Below are 22848 nucleotides of genomic sequence, written 5' to 3' on the forward strand. Positions count from 1 at the left end.
TTCGTGGGAAAAAGACAAATTTTTGAAAAAAATTGTGATATTAAGAGCCAAATTCCCCTTAATTAAAATGTGAAGTATCTATACGTAGGAAAATGAAATAAAGTATGAATAAAATATACGATTCTTTGTGATAAAAGATGATCTAGATATATGTGGAATCCTTATCATCCACATTGGCATCCAGTACAAATCAATCTTGATGGATTTTTTGGAAGTTCACTTTCATAACCTTTAGACCAACTTTGTGGAAGAGATGCAATTTGAAGATAGAATCCCCATTGATTCTTCATCTACAGATTCAATCTTGATAAGAATAGGTAGTACCAAAATATACGACCAGATTTTTGAATGTAACAGCCAGTATATATATTGATCCAAAATGCCTTTTTAGATGGTTACATAATAAAGCATTAGACATCCTCACTAATGCATTAATTTCCGCAATTATAATTGGCTAGACATACCACATGACAATATTTGTTAGATGTACAATTTCTATCACATATGAAGATCATCATAATAGTATTCAAGTTAAGTAAAACATTTAAACTAAACTGAGAAAATAATTGTGATTTTTCTCTAATTTTCCCATTGCCTTTACAACACTGCTTGATGTGATACCAACTTTAGTTGGAATCTTTCTGAAAAATATGTAAAATATGCTTCGAGATACAGAATTCTACTGATCATGCATAGATCCCTTATATTTCTATTTCTCCGTATCTTTAATTTATTTATTGTAACTATATTCTTAGTTAATATTTTAACTTTTATCAAGCGAAAGAAATTAATTAATTCATAAAGATCCTTTAATTAATAATTTTAGTCATGTGTATATATAGTGCATGCAACATGGATTGGACTACCATTATATTCTAAGCAAATTTCCCAGATGGTTATATTTGATCACATCAAAGTGAAAGGAAAGATTCACTTTGATGGAAATCATAATTGCAGACAAATTAGAAGCATCTAGATTTCAGCTTCCTATTAGTATCATGAAAGCAATTAATAGTATTAAGATGAGAATTGGACATTGAACAGATTGATTCTACCATGCAATAATTTTGGAAGAATTCTTCAGCTATCAATTTGTTTTGAAGGAATATGAATGAGAGAAAGAATAGATACATGTTGTCACAACCAACTTGACATAAATTCCATTTCATCTCATTAAAATTGTATGGCTGTAGTCTTTTCACGTGAGATAACACTACAATAAGATTGGAGTTGGGAGATATGAATTCATACAAGAATATTACAGTCTGTTGATGTTACATGTATATATGCTCCCACTTTGGAACCCAGAAAATTTTCGAGGACGCCCAATCAAAATTAAGGGCATCTTCGTGTCGTTTATCCATGAATGACCGAACTTGTTATATTGGCAATGGCGTCTGATTCTTCTTTATTTATTAATGTTTTCGATTCATTTAATCGCAAATAAACTCACACGATTTGCTATATGTAATTGTGACATGAATGTTGTAACTAAGGTCAAAATTGCATTGGTGATTTGAGTATGTATTCATTGTATTGATCATTTCTCCAAAATCATAATCGAGCCAAAATAACAGCAGGCTATGTAGGTAACCATATCTAGTTGCATAAATATCACCTGGATTATCACAAATGTTGTGAACAATTCCAATAGTCTTTAATATGTTCCATGCTTCAAAGTATATAGCAAAACTAGCTAGTAATTCTGTAATTTCAAACTAACCTACAATGACCACCAAAGCAAAAGAGTAAAAGACCATTCTAGGGTTTTGTATGAGATCGAAAAGAGTCTTAATCGATTGTAGATACACAAATATGAAAATAAAAGATTGGCCTTGCTGAGTATTGCATATCATACCAGTCACTCCTGTACAATATTATCGTCGTCAAAAGTGGGTGCAGTCTCGTGGAAGACCTCAGCTGGCGACTCAGGTGGAATTCCGTCACCTGTCGTGCTACTTGTCTGGCTTTGATTGTACTTTCTGAGCAATCTATCTTTGTTTTCTGTCCACCATTCTTCTGCTTGTTGCCCGGAGAATTTTCTCTTACTATGATAAATTTACAAACTTTAGTGATGCTTCTACACACATATTGAGATTACTTACACATTAGTGTTCATAATGACATAACAACCTACCTTACCTAGCAGATTATTCGGTTTAATTATTTGTTTGCATCAAACATACAGAAGATGTTGGAGCAAAGAATGGAATGTCAATGAATGGGAATGACAAAGTTCAGCTTGTTGAAAAGAAAAAAATGCATTTAGGTAGTATAACAATACTAAAAATGCTACTTATAATTCTTTCAGCAGGAATTGCATTATTTAGAATCCTTGACAAATAAAATCATATGAATCAAAGTTTTCCTAGTTGGGAGACGATTTATTTGGTAAACGTGTTATAATATGTTAAGATCATCATAGCTCAAGACCATCAAGGTTTACATCGAAGTTATATTAAGCATGGTGATATATTGGTAACATAAATTAAAGGGATCCACGCATCCTTCTTCTCTCACCACCCTTCTCCACCATTGTTGCCACCACCCACAATAGTCAGAAGGGGAATCAGATGGAACTCAATTGCCTTATCTGATGATGAACCAAACAAACCATTCTTTTTATTTCCCTTTGTTAATTTCCTTACCTTACTGAGTCCTTTTCCTTTCCTCAGGTTGAACCTAGATCACTTAACTTGGAACCCTTGTTCAATTATTTCATAGATATATTTGCTTGACAATCTTTTATATTCGCATATAATTTCATGCATGAAGTTAATCATATTTAGTTATAACTATTGATGATTATGGTAAAAGTTAAAACTGGATTCAGTCTCTTTTTTTTTTCAGATTACATTTCATTATCTATTAAAAAAAGATATGCTCTCAATTCCTTAATAGAAAAGGCTTATCATTTTATGCATTAAATTAATAGATAATTTATCGTTGTCCACATGCAAGACAACGAATTTATGAAATGAAACAAATTCTCTTTATGTTTTTTGTCTTTTTGCATAAAGTATTCCTTGAAATACACACACACACAAACATATTATGCATCTTTTGCAGGATATTTGATGGGGTTGTAGTATAACTAAGTTAGAGAAGCGCACACATGAACAAATGCATGTAATAGTATATTATAATTTTATAGTAACCATAGGCAATATCATGATATTTTTCTTGATTTTGATTAACGAACACAATCAACTTTATCTTCTTTAAAAATGATACTAATTATTGTTCATGTAAAGTATTGACACATATTCACAAGCTACCAGTGACTTAGTATTCATTTATGAAAGCAATACCTTTTGTTGTAAAATTGGAGTATACACACATTGCATTAAAAGTTCATCTAAACAGAGAAGATCACAGTATAGCAAAAAAAAAATGCTGCCACATGATGCTTTTGTACTTATGACTGCTCTAAGTCGCCAAATATTCAGGAAAATGAGGTTACTGAAATATTCGTTCATGTTGGGGAGTTTGGGCAAATGGATGCAGTTATGATATGATTTTCAAAGTTTTAAAATAATAATAACTGAAGAAGCTTGAGATAGTCTGACGTATACCTGAATCTAATCCTTTTAAAGCACTTGGTTCCATTTGGTAGCTGATGGAGTGTCACGTAAACACCTGGTTCAAACTGCTCGATTACTTCTCTTTGTGCCCTAGCACTTGAAGTTTCGGGCGTATCAGGGACGCCTTCGACTCTTGATTGAGTATTTCTAATAGATGAGCCACTATTATCAACTGAAGCTTCGTAAATATTCTGGGTATTCAATTCGCGTGTTGGTTCAGGTGGCCTCAGGGAACTACCTTCAGATGCTAGAGCCCCGCTTATATGCAGAAGAGACTCAACTTGAGCTTGCACTAATTTGAAGGAATCACTCTCAGATATCTCAGGAGGTATTTTCTCCTTAATTTCAATCACCTAGAAAGCAGGAACAAGTACGACAAATCTTATTAGCTTTTGTACTAAAATAACATGTTTATGTTACTATATCTACTTCACTTAAAATTTTCATGTTTCTTGGGAGCATCAATTGGAATAAATTAAAAAAGAAACTAGTGCTCTAGGAAAATATATACGCACAAATAAAGAAACAACCCATGTACTTGATACTTTTAGTGGGAATTATTTATCCAACTGAGAAAACAATGTTTAAAGTGTTAAGTGTTATTGTTCAAGTCATCTCTAAATATATGAACTACATGTCATGCATAAAGTTCAATTCACGTCCTTATAGGGTCTCAACAAGATACAGATTACCGAGATCATCCAGCACAGCTGCCAGAAAGTTGAAGAAGCAGGACCACAAAAATTCTTGCATTGATACATGATAAAACTGATCTCTTTGGTTGTAAGATGCATGTGAGAGAGTAAGGACAAAGGCATGCATATATAATATTTTAGAGACTTAATAAGGAACCATTAACATGATGTTTAACCTTTTGAATTGGCATGTTAAATTCAATGGGGGTGCAAATTTATATGAATAAACATTTCAACAATTTGAATTGACCACTGAACAAATATGGCTGAAGAAGTGAGAAAATAGGATTACTTTTTGTGAGATGGTCTTAACATTTTGCAATGCTTGATAACATTTGGAAGACCCAGCAGCAGACAAATAAGTAGTTTCTTGGGCAGCTTTCTTCAACTTCTGAATTTCTGCATCTTGGGATTCGTTTTTCTGTTTTAAACTCTTAACCTAACTTCGAAAATTAATAGTTAGCAATCTGTTGCCAACAAATGAGTTTAAGGATAAGATTAAGCTAATTGACATGCGTACTTGGTTATGCAGCTTGGAAACTTGTTGGGTCAGAATTTCATTTGCGACCTGTAAACTATCTAAGGCAGCCATTGACATTGCAGAATTAGCTTGTGACAGTGGAGAAACAGGTTTTGAGTAGGGCTGAGGTTGCGGTGAGGCCTGCTGAGGATATGGAGCTGTTGTGGTAACAGGTTTTAGAGCACGTTGCAGAACAGTAAAGGAGCTTGGGAAAGAAACCTCCCTTAGTTGCAAACGTGATGGAACTTGGGAAGAACTTGTTCCACGTATTCCGGACTTAAACTCAAGGTACCTTACTGGGTCCACTCTGCTGCCGAGAAGTACTTGTGAAGTTTTGCCTACTCCCCTATCTATCGACTGAGAAGTTCCTGGTGCTCTCTGTGTTAAACTGGCTCCATTTTTAGTATCAGCACCCTTTTTAAGTTTAAGATAGCAGGACTCACATACTCGATGTGGTTTACCTGGAGTTGGAGCAAGTGCTGCTCTCAACGACTTTTTCGAAAGGCAACCATGACAGTGCACCAGGCCACAGTTAAAACAGTCATGCCGCTTTCGAGTAAAACCAAATGGCTGCTTACAAGCAGTACACAATGATTGATCTGGACCGGCAACCCACTTATGGATGCATATGCTTGCTGTGTAGTTTGAACCACACACAATGCTCTTCACATGTGTATCTTTGAGAGCTTCAACCATTGTTGGAACATTGCGATCTTCCAGATCCCCATGTCCCAGCCTACCATTGGCTCCTTTTCCCCATGTGAATACTTCATTTCTTCCAGTAACAACAGCAACATGATGTGTACCACATGATATTTGTTCTACAAACTGTCCCACTAATGCGTCTTGTACCAGTCTAGGCCGCTTTCCATCTGATTGTGGATCACCGAGCTGACCATATTCAGTACTTCCCATAGTGAAAACATGGCCTGATGTAGTAAGGGCAACAGTTATGTTATGTCCGCAGGCTAGCTGCTGGATGTTGTAATCAATAATATCAGAAACACAAGTTGGAACAAGATAAGTCTCCTTGTTCCCATGACCCAGTCGATTTTTATCACCATCTCCCCAGGTGAACAACTTTCTTGAGGAAGTGATGCCTCCAGGATGGCTTGAAACTTCTACAATAGCAGCAGTGTGCCACGCTCCACACGAAATGGAAACCGTTTTGAAACCTCTAAGTGCTTGGACCTCTTTTGGATATGCAACACTTTCAAGATCACCATGACCTAAAGCTCCAAATGTACCATCCCCAAAAGTGAACAAATTCCCAATGGAAGTCACCACTGCTGAATGCCAGGTTCCACAAGCAACTGATGTAACATGGAGGCTCTCCAGAGATCCAGAAACTCTTTTTGGTATCCAGTGGCTACAATTTTTTCCATGGCCCAGAAGACCCACATTATGGGTACCATCACCCCATGTGTATAAGTCACCTGACGTAGATAGTGCAGATGTATGAAACTCACCACAGGCAACAAACTCAATATTTGTAAAAGCTAGAAATTCCACTAGTCGAGGACCACTGAAGTCTTTCTCAATTCCATGACCCAGTCTGCCCCCAGATTCCTCTCCCCACGTGAAAACCTCACCCTGCCTTGTAACAAGTGCAATGTGCTGAACGCCACAAGCAATTTTCTGCACATCAAGAACTACATTTGATTGCACTACTTTTGGAGTCAATACATCATTTTTTACTGGATTTGGATTCCTGGCTCCGTTAATTATTTCATCATGCAAAATCTCCCCCCATACATAAATATCACCAGGAGAGTCTGTGTCATCTGTTCCAGAAACCTGATTTGAACAACTAGGAGTACTTGAGATACTAATACGGAAAGCATCTACATTACTCGTTCTCATTTGCATACTCGTATATTCAGATCCCACATGTGAGTAGAACTGTTCAAATAATGATCAATATAACTGGAATATTAGAAGATTTTGTCTTCTATTCTCCTTAAATAAGCAACTATTGTGAAAGTTATTGCCAGCACCATGCACCTGAAAACTCATAGATGTTAGTAATACACGTGACTAACTAAAATGTTTAAGCAAGCAAGTTAAAATACACAATTGTGCACTGAAAGTCTACACTTTTTAAATTTAGTTTATCCAGTACAACCTAGACTATAATTAAAATGCAATAGTAAGGGATTAACTCGATGATACCAACCACCATATAAAGGCATATGTAGTCCTGGGGAGCTTTGACTAGTGCGACAAAAGAATTGATTTCAGTAAAATTGGTGTCAGGATTTATATTCCTCTGTATTTAATTCAGTGCTGAAGTGTGCGCATGGATTTCCAACATTCCCTGCTTTTCATTACTTTGGTCAATGTAATTAAAAAATAACCTCAACTTATTTGCTTGTATAGTAATGCACAGGATCCCAGGGGGCTCCCAAGCCCCAAAACCTTTTGATTTTCTATTGCCATGTTATTTGGATACAACACTTTAAAGAAGGACAACACTCAAGTGGCTACGCTGGGAAACTCCCCTCCTTTGACCCTCCACGAGACAGGGAAAGAAAAACAAAAGATAAAAGAGAGCTACTCTACCTTTTAGAAGATACTCATCTATTACCACATGATATGAAAGAGTCTATTTACCTCTCTTCAAAAGAAGATCATTGTTCAATTGCACCAATATAAAACATTAAGCTACAGAAGTTTATATTTGCTTCTCTTCTACATCCTAAAGTTTTGAACAAATGCGTGAATGGCATCAGTTATATAGGAATAGTGATGGAAGATATAGGTAATTCCAGAAGTTGAACTTCTGTTCCTATACTTGCTCGAAAAACATGCAAAACACATTATTCTGGAAGATTAATCTCACATATAGGTCTTTATTCAAAGTAATTGCTTACTGTCAAAAAGTCTGAATACTTGATCTGCAATGCTTGATCAACTGTGTTCCTTTCTTCAAAGCAACTAGTGCCTTCAAAAGAACAATTATATTGTTATAAGGAATGAATGCACTGATAAAAAAAACAACCCATGACAAACAATACCTATGTTCGTAGTAGTAAATAAGGATGCTGAACTTTCACACTTATAACCTTGAATTGAAAACTTGAAAGCATTTTCTTGGCAGCTTATTCATCTCATGACTGTAAGGGAAAAGCCCTATCGAAAACTTTGGCCATTTCTTGTTTTTAACCCTTTTATTTTCAACAACGGTTCTCTACTTTTCAAATATCAGTAGGGTCTTTTTTATTCCTCCGGTGACAAATGGAAAAGTATTCATAAGACATTCTTCTATTAACTTTTGTTCATTTGCAACCATACCTAAAAGCAGAGGTGTCTCAATTACCAGTTCTGGATATTGAACGTGAAGGAGCCTTTTGAGTAGGTAACCGTATGAGGATAGTATGAACAAGACATAATCAAACACAAATCAATTTCAAACAGAAGTTCTACATTTTCCAAGGTAACTCAAACATGAAATCTATTGGAACAAGCATTCTTAGACAACAGCTGGAAACGAGAGAGAAAGGATACCTGCTGAATGTGACAATCAGAGCATCCATGATGCACCATCCCATCTTTGACCAATCCTCTCAGGTTTTCAGATGGTCAATCATCCGCAGACTCATTTTGATCCTGGGATTTTCTGTCAAGCGCCTCGATAAAATTGCAGGATTAGGAGTGGAAATCGGAGCGAAATTAGTAATTGATGCAGTTAAGATTCACCAATAATTACAAGAATTTGATCGGATTCTGATAAATGCGCAGGAGAGTGGATCGATTTGCGATCATCAGAGGGAATAGAGGGAGAAATGAGCGAGAAAAGATGATGGAGAGAATGTTAGAGGAATTGGGTGCGAATTTGGCGCGCATATTATCTGCCCCGTCAACTAACTAACCAAAATTTTATTGGATCAAATGGTTGAATACGTAATTTTCCTCTCATGCAACGTCATACTATGAGATAAAATAATCTTATTTATTTTAAATGAATTTTAAATTTATTACACACCAACAGATATTCCAAAGTTGTAACAGGGCTCTTTCTGAAAAAATTGCAGTTAAAAAATCAAACCACAAGTTTACGTGAATTTTTATAGGAAAGTTTAAGATAGTTGCATCATAAAATAATAGGGCCTACTTTTATATAAAATGCTAGTGGAATGAGTTAATGGAATATGAAATCCATTTCCTAAAACAATAGTGAAATGAGATATTTATTGGCGGACAGACGGAAAAGAAAAAAAAATACTCCCTCTGTTCCATAGTAATGGAGGCGTTTCTTTTCGGTACAGAGATTAAGAAAAATTGTGTTAGCTGAGTTAAGTAAAGGGAAAGTAAAGTGGAAAATGAAAAATGTAGAAAGATTAATCGAGAATAAAGTAAGAGATAGTAAAATAGGTGTCGAACGTACTAAAATGGCAAAATGACTCTATAACTATGGAACGGATGAAGTAAGACATTTAATTATAGACTGAAGAGTAATAGTAAAAAGATTTTTTATTTTATTTTATTATATGTACTTAATTTGGAAAAGAATAATGCTGGCCATAATGTGGCCAGCCATACAATGGCATTTTTATAAATAATTATAAAGGTCAATGCAATAAATTAATAGTAATAGTTAGTGCTAAGATAATTTTACTTATTTACCCTTTTCTCAATTTTTTACTTCAAATTTAAGTTTACAACATTCTCTCCATAATAATTTATGCACAATTTACAATATAATTATGCACAATTTTCGTCAAATTATATGTAAGTTGTATTGGAAATAATCATATCATACCTATTAGATAAATTGTGGTAATAGGAGTATATTTTATGATAAACTAATCTTAAACATAATGTTACTCCTAGCTATTCTAATTTGGTAATCAATTTTCATGAATGTGCAAAATTATATAATTGTATTGCATATCATATAAAGTATGCTTATATACTGTATTAGAATTGTGTCATGTCTTCTAAACTGTAAATATAAGTCACATATTAATATTATAAATTATTGCGTATTTTAGATACTACTGTATTATGTAAAATAATTTCATTTGTTACATTGCAAAATAACTATATTATATAATTATCATATTATTGCAAAAATAACTATTATATGACATAATACAACTTACACAACAATAACTAAACTTGCTAATAATACTAATAATAACATATAATAGTAATAATATTGACTTGTATAGATAACATGGATAAATTTTAAATGCAAAATACATTTAAGGGTCATTGTACTAAACTACTTATAAGAGTTTGGCCGTAATGGTATATTAGTAGCTTTATATCATTATTATATACTATATTATGATACCATTTAAAATTTCGTTACAAGAAGGTTATATTGACAATACCAATAATAATAACAAATATTAAAAATTATAAATACAACTTCATATTAATATATTGTTGCTAATATACTATTACAACATGGAGTCATGTAATATTATGAGTTATTATTGTTATTGTCGCAATTATCCGATAATTATAGGTTTTAGCTAATCAGATATTAATCAAATTATAGGTTTTAATATATTTAAATTTTGATTTATATAAATGAATTAGATATTAATCAAAATTTGATCTTAAATTCAAGAACAATTAAAATTAACATTAAAAATTTACATTTGAATCAGTATCAATTGGACCCCAAATGAGTTGAATAATCTAATAATATTATTGCAAACGTGTAAATGACACAACCTAGGTTTTCAAATTATTATAATGATCATTATATTTTTATAAATAATTGAATTATAAACAGTTAATTCGTCTCAATGTACCTAAATAGAGATATTTTCATATATTTTTCTATTTACATTATCATGTTAGTATATTGTAACGAGCTATGCTAGTTCTATCGATTCCAGTTAATCGGTTATATATTTTCGCTCTCTATTATCGAAGTCACAATTGAATCTTAATCGATTCCTAAACTAATTTATCAGTTGAAAACAAACTGATTAGTATAGAAATCAAAATAACCAAAATCAAGTAGTAATATTCAATTAACACTTAGAATTCAATAATATACTATGGAATACTAATATGGAATAATCCACACCTAAAAAATTAAAATAAATCAATAGAAATTAGGAATAAATCCAAGATCATATAAAAATTACAATCTCATGGATGATTAATTGAGATCTCCAATTGAATTAAAGATCAATCAAAGACTAGCCATCGATTCTACAAAAATTTAAAAAGTATACTCCATCCATCCCAACTTAAGTAATTGAGTTATTTTTGACACGTATTTTAGAAAAATGATAATAAATGGTTTAAGTGGATAGAAAGTAAAGTAAGAAAGAGAATAATGTAGAGGAAGTTATTTTCCTTCTTAATTTACTTTCTCTCTACTATAAGTATTGAGGAGTATCATTTTTTCCAAACACCAAAAGAGAAATCTATCACATAAGTTGGGATGGAGGGAGTACTTGAATTAATTTTCACGTGAAAATATCATTTATCTTTGATTTAGTTTTTGTAATCATGAATTTCAATGTATAATAGTATTATATTATAGATTCAATTGTATATAATATTGTATTATTGAGTTTGTTTATAATAATAAAATTTTGTTGCTTTGTAGGAGCGCTTATTGTATCATTTATATCTTTAATTCACTTGGTACAATTTACTATGCCATTCTCCCATAATAGATGTACACTTTCCTTTATAGTTTGTCCCACAAAAGATGTCACATTTCTTTTTTTGGAAAAAATTCCTTTCACATTAATATAAAAATACTATTTAGTTCTCTCTCACATTAATATAAAAAAGTTTTCTCTTCACTCAACACACAAAACAACATCTCCTAAAATTCCGTGACATTTCCTAAGTATGTCATTTATTATGGGACAGAGGGAGTACTAGAACCGCCTAATGCTATTAGCATTTTTCTTTTTCATCTCATCTCAAACTACTTGCACTATTTATATTCTAATAAAAGTTGATTAAGTATTTTCTTATTAAATGTCCCATATTACTTAAATACGATTTTATTTCATTTAATCTCCAACCATCAATTTTATAGTATATTATTGTATATAAAATAATTTTATTGTATAATGTTTACATTTATTCTATTTAAAAGTTATTTAAATATTAATGTTAAATATAATAAAATTTAAATTTTTTCATTTGTAAGTGAACCTAAATACATAATGAATTTTAATATCAGGAAGATATTTATATTCTAATTTAAAAGTAGTTATATATTAAAAATTAAATAATAATAATAATAATAATAATATATAAAACATGAACAAAAGTAAAAAGAAGAAAGAAAAACCGGAAAGAAATATGACACAAATAAACGTACACATACACATTTCAATATTTCCAAAGATTATTTAGTATTAATTGTACTCTACTCCCTATTTATGCAGAAGGATATATTAGTCTTAAAAAATTTACACTTTTAAGATGACCTGATTTCAAGTAAATTAGCATTTAATATACAAATTTTTATTAATATTTTATTTTTATGGTCGGCCACATTATGGCCATTTAGCATCACTCTTTCGAATATCTTATTTTTGGACAGTGCATGCAAATACCAATAGACGGAAGCTCATCGGTTAGTGCAATCGTCAATAAGCTTCTTTATATTCCAAAATCTGCCGCACCCGTAATCCAATATACTACTGCCAGTCACCACCATCATCATGGTACTCTCTCACCCTCCTCCATCTGTTGAATCCAACTGACACTAAACTAACATAGTCTGTGCAGGAAAAAGATTGCAGTTGTGTAGCAGACATTAGTTTGGGGCCGTGGGGGTACGAAACGGGCAAGAAATGGACGTTTAAATCCAAACAAGGAGGCATCAAACAGATCATCGTTAGATCCGGTGGTGTCGTCGATTCCGTTGTCTTCAAGGACAACACTCACCCCGATTACTCCACCAGATTCGGCGGAAAGGGTGGCGATCGAACAATCAAGGTCACCCTCTCTCTAATTAAATTATACTCTGTATTGGTATTTGATTCAACATATATACATTTCAGATGAACATCGATTTCCCTTCAGAATATCTAACCGGCATAAGCGGCACATATGGATCAGCCCATTCTTTCAATAACACCCTCACCTCTCTCGCCTTCCTCACCAACAAAACCCAACACGGCCCTTTCGGTACAAAATCCGGCACCCCGTTTTCTGTCAACGCAAACGGCGGTGTCGTAACGGGATTCCACGGCCGTCACAGCCCATACCTCGAGGCCATTGGGCTCTTCATCAAGCCCGCTTGTGTGCTTTCAATTACTAACATCAACAAACAGCCTTCTAAAACCAAGGTCCCTCGCAGCGCGGCTGCAGTGGGCGGCCGCGATTGGGACGATGGCGTTTTCTCCGCCGTCCAATTCAGCTACCTGAAGAATGACGGCTCGGATTTCTTGTCCCCCTTTCACGCACAGTAAGACGGTAACACACATAACACATTCCGATTTTGGATTGAATAAATAATTGTTTAATTGCAAATTGCAGATAATGTTGGAGGAGAAAGAGTAGTTGATAGGGATTGAAGGGTTGTATGGAGAAGTGGAGGGAATGGGAAGTTTGAACGTTGTAAAATGTTTGAGCTTTGTAACAAACAAGGCAAAATACGGGCCAGTGGGTGCTGAAATGGGCACGTATTTCACGTGCGGTGATACTAATGGGAAGGTGGTGGGATTTCATGCTTATCTTGACGCTATCGGTCTACACTGTTGGCAAACTTGTAAATCACCATCAACAAGTCATGGTCATCGAGCTGAAAGATGTTGACATGGATGCAAATCCTGGGCAAATAATAATGACGGTGAGTGAGCCTGCCTTGGATGACAAGATGCCTACACAGCGCTCCACGTCGCACAATGTGGTCCCTACGCTGAGCTGGAAGGATGTGCTCCTGAGAGGAAAGCAAGGATCGGGCAACGTGTCAACAACACGTGAAAGTGTGCCCGGATGAAGACAAGTTTGTTATTGTGTTTTGTCTCTTTGTTGAGCTGTCATATTGTTGCAGCTAGGGTTTAGTAGACTAGTTCTAGATCCTTCCCTAGATGAATATAAATATCCTCTGTAATAGAGCATGAATGATGAAATTCGAATACACACTTTGAGCTCAAAAACAATGTCTTCTTTATGCTTATTTATGGCTCCTTTACATGAAAGTTTCCTATTTCATCATGGTATCAGAGCAGGATTTCGATCGATCCTGACTCTATACCCCTCTTCTGTAATCTCTTTTCTTTCATTGTCTGCATTCATAAATGGCAGATAGCGAAGGTTCAAGTTCATCCTTTGGAGATGCACAAGCCTCACTCCTTTCAAACACACCTGCCTTACCCCAAAACCATTCTATCTCGCTCAAGTTAACAGACTCCAACTACTTGATCTGGAGTCAACAAGTGCTCGCTACTGTCGAAGGATATGGATTGGAGCATTTCCTCTATGGGAATGTAGAGCCACCCTCTTCGACAAGAAACACAGCTGATGGACTCACGGAGATGAATCCAGAGTACCTCGCATGGAAGCGCCAAGATCGAAGGCTCTCGGCATGGATACAGTCTTCGTTGTCCGAGAGCTCCATGGTGATTGTGGTTGGTCTGAAGACCACGAAGGAGATCTGGGAAGCCCTCGAAACAAACTTTGCGAGCCAGTCCAAAGCAAAGATAATGCAGTACAGGCTACAGCTGCAGACTATGAAGAAGGATGGACAATCGATGCAAGAATACTTGAACAAGATGAAGGCGTGTTGCGACCTCTTGGGCGCGGCTGGATGTCGCATATCAGACGATGATCAAATTCTCTATATACTTGGAGGACTCGGGCATGAATATGATCCTGTCATGGTGTCGATCACTTCAAGAATCGACCCTTGGAAAGTGCAAGAAGTGAGAACAATACTCTTGAGTTATGAGACCAGACTCGAGGGTGATAAGCAGTCAAGTGTGAATTTAGAAGGATCACAACCTTCCCTCAACCTGGTCCATCAAGCTCAACAAAAGAAGGATGTGCCTCCTCAACAGGGCTGAGGAGGATACCACACGAGCGGAAGAAGAGATAGCAGCCGTGGAGGTTACAGATCAGGAAGAGGTGGTAGAGGTAGAGGCTCCGGAGGCAAGTTGGTTTGTCAGCTTTGCCAAAAACCGGGACACGGAGAAGAAAGGTGTTGGCATCGTTTCGAGCATAACTTTGCTCCTTAATCGCAACAAAACAGAATCAGCCATTATCCTCAGTCCAGTCCCTCAGCTCACCTTGCTCACGTCAGGCAGCCACCCCACCATCAAATGGCTCCCTCGATTGCAAATACATCTGAATATGGCTATGATGGAGCGAGTGCAGTGTGGTATCCAGATTCTGGAGCCACGAATCATGTGTCCAATGACCTCGGAAATCTCAACATCAGCTCCGAATACCACGGAGGTAAGAAACTTATGCTTGGTAATGGTCTAGGTATATCTATCTCTCATATTGGTCAAGCACATTTTAAGACTGCCAATTCTAGAACTTTACTTCTCAATAATCTTCTTCATGTCCCTGACATTTCAAAGAACTTACTTAGTGTATCACAATTTGCTAAGGACAACAAAGTATTTTTTGAATTTCATCCAAATGTTTGCTTTGTCAAGGATCTGCAGTCCAGGGAAATCGTGCTCAAGGGAATCCTTGATCAAGGCCTATACAAATTCCTCATCTACAATTCCAATGTCAAGAATTCCAGCCAACAAACCCTTCCTGCTTTCAATCAAAATGATATTGCTACACCAGCAGCATGTTCAGCCACTCTAGGAAATTTCAGTTCATCTTCTTCTAGTCTAGCATCTAGTCTTGCCTTATGGCATCAAAGACTTGGGCACACTGCCCTCAATGTAGTTAAGCTAGCTCTTAGCAGTTGTAATCTTCCTTTTCAATCAATGAATTCTGATTCTACTTTGTGCCATCCTTGTTGTGTTGCTAAAGCTCATAGACTTCCATATAATTTATCAAACTCTATCTGCACAGCTCCTCTACAAATTATACATAGTGACTTATGGGGTCCTTCACCTGTCCTCTCTAGAAATGGCTACTCTTATTATGTTGCTTTTGTTGACCAATTTAGTAGATACACTTGGATTTATTTACTAAAACACAAGAATGATGTATTAGCTGCTTTCAAACAATTTAAAGCTGTGGCAGAGAACTCCTTATCATGCAAAATTAAAACTCTCCAAACTGATTGGGGAGGTGAATTTCAAGGCCTCACATCCTTACTCAAAGACAGTGGTATATAACATAGGCTCTCTTGTCCGTACACCCCGCAACAAAATGGAATTGCTGAAAGAAAACACAGACACATAGTTGAGATGGGATTATCTTTGTTGGCTCAAGCTGGTCTACCTTACAGATTCTGGGATGATGCTTTTATAACCTCTGTTCACCTCATAAACCTCATTCCATCTACTGTCATAAAAAATATTTCACCATATGAAAAACTCTTTCATGCTAAGCCCAACTACGCATCTCTTAGAGTGTTTGGATGTTTGTGCTACCCACTTACCCGACCCTATAACAAAAATAAGCTGGAATTCAGATCCCAACGAGCCACTTTCTTAGGTTATAGCCCTTCTCACAAGGGATATAAAGCTCTCCTCCCTCAAGGAAAACTCATCATAACTCGAGACATGGTCTTTGATGAATCAGTGTTTCCTTATATCACTAAATCAGATTCACCATCTTCTCATCCTCAGCCAGCTCCCACTGTCACTTTTTCTCCAAACCCTGATCCTACACCTGCAGCTCAATATTCAGCTCCAGAAACCTCCATTTATACACACATTCCCTCATCACTTACTTCCCCACCATCACCTATAGCAGCATCTCCCATTCTTTCAAGTGAAGCCTCTCTGATATCTTCACCTGCAGTGACTTCCTCTGCTACTCCCCCACCTATAGATCCACACACAGTGCCCTCACTTCCAAATGATGTCCCTTCTGCTATTTCCCCTGCTGATCAACCAGCCCAAACTAAGCATCCCATGATTACTCGTGCTAGAGCTGGCATTTTTAAACCCAAACTCTTTACCATCTCTGTCCCAGCTTCATTAATTCCAAAATCAGCACTTGAAGCATTGCTCATTCCTATTTGGAAAGCTACTATGCTCTCTGAGTTTTTGGCCCTACTTAAGAACAAAACTTGGGTCTTAACAGTTCTACCACCTGGTAAGAACTTGATTGGCTGCATTTGGATTTTTAAATTGAAGAAGCACACGGATGGATCTATAGCCAGACACAAAGCAAGGTTGGTTGCACAAGGCTTTGCCCAACAAGAAGGATTTGATTTCAATGAAACATTTAGTCCTGTGGTTAAGCCAACCACTATCAGGCTGATCCTAAGCATTGCTGTATCCAATGGGTGGATCACCACTCATCTTGACGTCAACAATGCCTTTTTGCACGGAGAGCTTGAAGAGGACATCTACATGAGGCAGCCACTTGGATTTGAACAGGGAAGTCCTCACCTAGTGTGCAAGCTGAAGAAAGCAATCTATGGATTAAAACAGGCTTCAAGAGCTTGGTTTTACACAGTTTATTCTGTCCTCCTAACTCTTGGTTTCTCACAATCCAAGGCCGATGCTTCTTTATTCTACAGAGTTAAGGGATCTGAAATTATCTACATACTTATATATGTTGATGACATGCTTGTCACTGGAAACGTTCCTTCATCTATCAAGGTTGTCATTGCTCAACTAAGTTCCCATTTTTCCCTAAAAGATCTTGGGGAGGTGAATCAATTCTTGGGAGTTGAAGTAATGAAGACTACTCAAGGCCTACATCTCTGTCAATCATCTTATATCAAGGATCTTTTGCAAAAAGTGAACATGGTTGATGCCAAAGGATGTCCGACCCCTATGATCTCAAGCTGTGAACTCAGCAAATTTGTGGGAGATCCCATTGCAGATGAAAAGACCTATAGAAGCACTGTGGGAGCTCTTCAATATGCGACAATTACAAGACCGGACATCTCCTTCGCGGTGAATAAAGTGAGTCAATACATGTCTGCTCCTCTAGACAGCACTGGAAGGCCGTCAAAAGAATCCTAAGGTACTTGTCTGGAACAATGGATTTTGGGATTCACATTCGCAAGTCGAATGCTACAATTACAGCGTTCTCTGATTCGGATTGGGTAGCCGACCTAGATGACAGGAAATCGACTAGTGGCTACTGCACCTATTACGGCTGCAACCTGATTTCCTGGTCTGCCAAAAAGCAATCTGTGGTGTCGAGGTCGAGCACAGAGGCTGAATATAGGAGCTTGGCTCATGCAGCAAGTGAAGTAACCTGGATGAACTCATTATTGAATGAGTTGAAAAACAAACAAGATAGGCGTGCAGTTATCTGGGTCGATAACATGAGCGCGATGGCTTTAGCTTCAAATCCTGTTCTTCATGCAAGGACCAAACACATAGAATTGGATGTGCACTTTGTTAGAGACAAGGTGTTGGCAAAAGAAATTGAGCTGAGGCATGTGCCCTCATTAGACCAAGTGGCAGACATTTTGACGAAGCCATTGGGACAACAATTCTTCACTCGGTTGAGGAACAAGCTCGGAGTTGTTCCAGCATCCGCGCTCGGATTGAGGGAGGGTGTTGGCAAACTTGGAAATCACCATCAACAAGCCATGGTCATCGAGCTGAAGGATGTTGACATGGATGCAAATCCTGGGCAAATAATAATGACAGTGAGTGAGCCTGCCTTGGATGACAAGATGCCTACATGGCGCTCCACGTCGCACAATGTGGTCCCTACGCTGAGCTGGAAGGATGTGCTCCTGAGAGGAAAGCAAGGACTGGGCAACGTGTCAACAACACGTGAAAGTGTGCTCGGATGAAGACAAGTTTGTTATTGTGTTTTGTCTCTTTGTTGAGCTGTCATATTGTTGCAGCTAGGGTTTAGTAGACTAGTTCTAGATCCTTCCCTAGATGAATATAAATAGCCTCTGGAATAGAGCATGAATGATGAAATTCGAATCACTTTGAGCTCAAAAACAATGTCTTCTTTATGCTTATTTATGGCTCCTTTACATGAAAGTTTCCTATTTCATCATACACACTCACTACTTTTCATAGAAAATTTCCCAACTCTTGTTTTTGGATGATTTCTTGTTTCAAATGACAATTGTACCTGCGTTATATGGTGTTAGTTTTGTTTCTTTGCTAGTATAATAACATTGTAATGTTTGCTCTTTAATCCGTCTTTAGAAATCTGGCAAATTTACACAGCTCGACTAATTACCTCTTTGCTTGGTTTCTTTCCTGATTTTGTGAACTATCATAGAAAAATAATTGCTTCACTTTTTTGGTTCTAGGAGTAATATTTGGTATACTTTTTTGTTAACCTATATATGTTGGTATTAGAAAATGAAGTAAGGATAAATTGTATAGGTTCAGATAATATTTTCTTAATAACCTACTGTATTTCATTAGTAATCAATGAAATATTTTCTTAACATTGATGACCTTGATCATGGTAACTTAATGCAGAATAACTTAATAATAGTAATTGTTTTTACTTTTTACCATAGCAATGTTGGTGACGCGTTAATGAATTTTCCAATACCTTGGTTTTTTTTTTCTTTTTTTTATTCTTTTTGAGATACCATATTGAATTTTCCAATACCAGAAACACAAATCGATAATTCTATTTCTCCTCCATCCCGATTGAGCAACCCCAATATTGAAGATTTCACCATCATCATTGGATAAGTAAATAATTAGAATGGCTTCACTGCATTGTTTCAACAAGTTAAGAACTTCAAGACATATACAGGGAAGCAGAAAAAATTAAATACTTTATTGATGCAAAGCTTCCAATAAGATATTATGGAGAAACAAGACATCACATACTCTGGTTACGATTCAACATATCGTTATTGACAAAGTAATGAGTACTGCATTATTTAAAATATACTATATGATTGTTCATTAAATTTTTCACTTCAAGTCTTCAATTATCTACAGTAAAAATCGCATAGATGAACCATACATCAAATTAAAACGAATAGGCATAAAAGCAGAGGTTAGTTCAAAATCAACTGAAATAGTCGCATACATACAGAGGTAAATCTAGGTTTTCTTAAATTGAAGTGAGATTGTCAATCCTTGCATTGGAGTAGTCAACAATGTTGGAACTTGGAAATATAATACGAGAGTCTCAAGAATATTGAAATAAGTCACTTTAGAGTTTCAAGAAATATAACATTAATAGAGTTATAGTTCATAGATGCATTTACTTCTCTAGTCCTATAAATAGAGATGTATAATGTATCACAAATATAATTCAAGTCATTTTCCATGTAGTCTTCAAAGTTCTTTATTGTCTTTTATTTTTCGCATTTTACTTTCAACAAACTAACACAGTGATGTGTCAGTTTTTTTTTTTCCTTCTTTTAATCTCTCTCACTATTTGTCGAATTACTCGTCTCCCATCCTCTATTTTTAGAAGTGTGGATATATAAATGAACAAGTTGCGCAAGTGTGTTGGTAAATGAGTTATGGATTGTGGAGAATGGACCGTTGAATTAAAAGCATGGATGTAGAATTCGATTTAAGTATAAATAATTCACCAGCATGACATTAAATGTCTCACTTTTTTTATTTCGGGATGCCGATCATTATATATTTTCATTTCATTTTTACTATGAATTTAGTAAGTAGGTCAATATTCGACTAATTCATTTAATCCGCATCTCATTATGAAAACAAATAAAATGACACTCGTATTCTACCAACTTTTTCATTGATAGTTCGTCACAATTTTCAAACGTGCATTAATAGTAAATATTGACACAATTAATAATAGCGAAAGGAGAAAATAATATGTGTAATTATATAATACTATAACAAAAAATCAGAGTACAACTGTACAATTATACCTCTCTATTCTCAAGTAAATACGTGATCGCTTATGTTTCTACAGGAGTCTCATATATGCACCACTATGGAGTATGGACCACTCTTCCACATGCAATTCCTAATTATCACATTCCTGTTTTGTATTTTCATTTTATTTTATTCCATAGTATTCAATAATCTAACTGATAATTATATTTTTCGTAATACTGCAGCAGAGAGGTTTTTGTGCTTCCTTCTTTTTGCAGTATTTTTTAAAATTTATAAGAAACTGTGTATAATTTGTGCTTAAAATTTTCATTTGCTAAATTAAGGGCCAAAATAAGGCCGATTCTTAGATAGGAAAATTAATATTATTCCACATATCGAAACTTCGATCTTTTGAGGCAGATTGATTCTCTAATGTGGCCCTAGTTATAGAAAAATGCAGTTATAGGAAAATATTAAAATTACAAATATGAACTGTTAATATATGTAAATACAGTATATTATTTCCACTGGATCCTAAATAAGAGAAAATAGGAGATAGGAGTATTATTTTATTAATGAAGTAGAAGAATGATGGTGAAATTCAATAATCTCCGGTGTCATTTATTTGTTTTTCAGACAGACAAAAATCTGGGACAACACAAAATCTTCAACAACCATTTCTCTCTCATCATTATCAATAGTCAATAGCAATATAGCAATCATCTATGACAAACACATTTGTAGTAGTAGGCGGTGTTGATGGGGTCATTTCTTTCGATTGGGACTTGCTCAGCCATACACCTATACTTGCAACCTTTGCATTCATTGAACGTGCAAATTGGAGCTACTGATCCAATCAACAATCTCTTCCATCCATCCTAAAATAAAAATATAGTATATCATGTTCATCAATATCAATTTACTTTTGTAATCAATCTTCTAACAATTATTTGTGTCTATGAATTCATCAATTATATCAATGTCACTATTAGCTTCCTTTTTTTGTCTGACCTTGTAGATCGGTGTATCATGATTGTTCTGTGAGATTTGAACTCGAGACCCTCTTATACCTGAGGTATTAAAATCGATTATACATAAGTAAAAGCATGAAAATTTTGAGAAGAAACTCATTCAAATGGAGATATTGAAACAAGATAAAAATTAGCTATAAATCCTTGATTCAAACAATCAATATATAAACGTGTGAAGTAAATTAGAAATATTAAAACAGAGAGATATGTTTATATTTGGAGGTAAGCATCATCACCTTGAAGAAGAAGTGGTGCAAGAAGCAGTATGAGTATGAAGAAGTGATGGAAGGGGTGTATGGGCACAACCATTTTCAACTTGCAAATTCTTTGGAAAAGACTCAAGAAATGAAGTATGATGGAGAAATAAATGATGTGAAATATGAAGAGATTGTAATGGCAGAACATAATTGAGAGTATAAGGAAGATAGAGTAGCTAAAAAATGCAAAACTGCAAACCTCAAAGAGGTCCCCAGTAGCTGACATGAAAGAGAGATAAGTATCTGCTAAATTTTCTTAAATTTTCATTTTCAGTGTGTTGTCTTGACTCTGGTGTATTGGGTCCTAACTTCTGTTTTTCTCTATTTTTGTGAAATTTACTTGTTTTTGACTTGTCAATGTTTTAGGAGTAATTTTTAACCGCTGCCTTTCCTTTTGGGAAGTATAGGAAAATACACAAATTATGTCATTACCATGCCGGAAGGATGATGTCGTACCAAAATGGAAATAATTTTTATTTTTAAGGGAAAGAAATAGTATAATTTATATATGCCACAACTACTTGTGACAAAGTCAAAATCGAAAAATACTTTACAATTGTTAATAATAATTTGGACATCCTAAAATCAAAATCCTGCATTCGCTGATTGAGTTATTTTTATTTCTGCATAATCAGTCACTGGATCGTACTCGACTCGTCTATGACCATTTTTCTTGTCCAGTCTTTGATTGACTACTCAATACAAATTACAATAGTCAAACATTTTACACAACCCACTGCCCCCATATTATCACACATACTCACACACTAGTATTTTGTCGGATCTTTTTTAAAATGTAAAAGAGAATCGAACAACACAAAATCATTGGAGGTATTTAATTATTAACGCATATGTATTCTCTGTATGTTAAAAATGTTGGTAATTTCTACTTTCTTCATCATGAAATTTTCAATTTTAGCCCCTGTAT

At 35.3% G+C, this 22848-nt stretch overlaps 2 protein-coding genes and 1 pseudogene across 2 annotated transcripts; 1 reads left to right on the plus strand and 2 right to left on the minus strand.

Annotated features, from left to right (window-relative positions):
• Positions 1–1600: 1600 nt before the first annotated feature.
• LOC125220506 (PH, RCC1 and FYVE domains-containing protein 1-like) lies at positions 1601–8581 on the minus strand. The gene is made up of 6 exons (XM_089066710.1): positions 8307–8581; positions 7673–7743; positions 4800–6803; positions 4572–4718; positions 3576–3937; positions 1601–2048 (listed from the first exon to the last, which is right to left on the minus strand). The coding sequence occupies exons 3-6, from the start codon at positions 6666–6668 to the stop codon at positions 1862–1864; spliced, it is 2565 nt and encodes an 854-aa protein (XP_088922836.1). The 5' UTR covers positions 6669–6803; positions 7673–7743; positions 8307–8581; the 3' UTR covers positions 1601–1861.
• On the plus strand, positions 8247–13556 carry LOC148933989 (agglutinin-like; annotated as a pseudogene).
• Positions 13557–21227: 7671 nt separating this feature from the next.
• Positions 21228–22178, minus strand: LOC148933990 (EPIDERMAL PATTERNING FACTOR-like protein 9). The gene is made up of 3 exons (XM_089069100.1): positions 21900–22178; positions 21644–21702; positions 21228–21510 (listed from the first exon to the last, which is right to left on the minus strand). The coding sequence occupies exons 1-3, from the start codon at positions 22144–22146 to the stop codon at positions 21352–21354; spliced, it is 465 nt and encodes a 154-aa protein (XP_088925226.1). The 5' UTR covers positions 22147–22178; the 3' UTR covers positions 21228–21351.
• Between the last annotated feature and the right edge of the window lie 670 nt (positions 22179–22848).

This window comes from Salvia hispanica, chromosome 1, assembly GCF_029641045.1.
Source record: "Salvia hispanica isolate PSC_SH4W2 chromosome 1, Shi_PSC_v1, whole genome shotgun sequence".
Lineage (NCBI taxonomy): Eukaryota > Viridiplantae > Streptophyta > Magnoliopsida > Lamiales > Lamiaceae > Salvia > Salvia hispanica.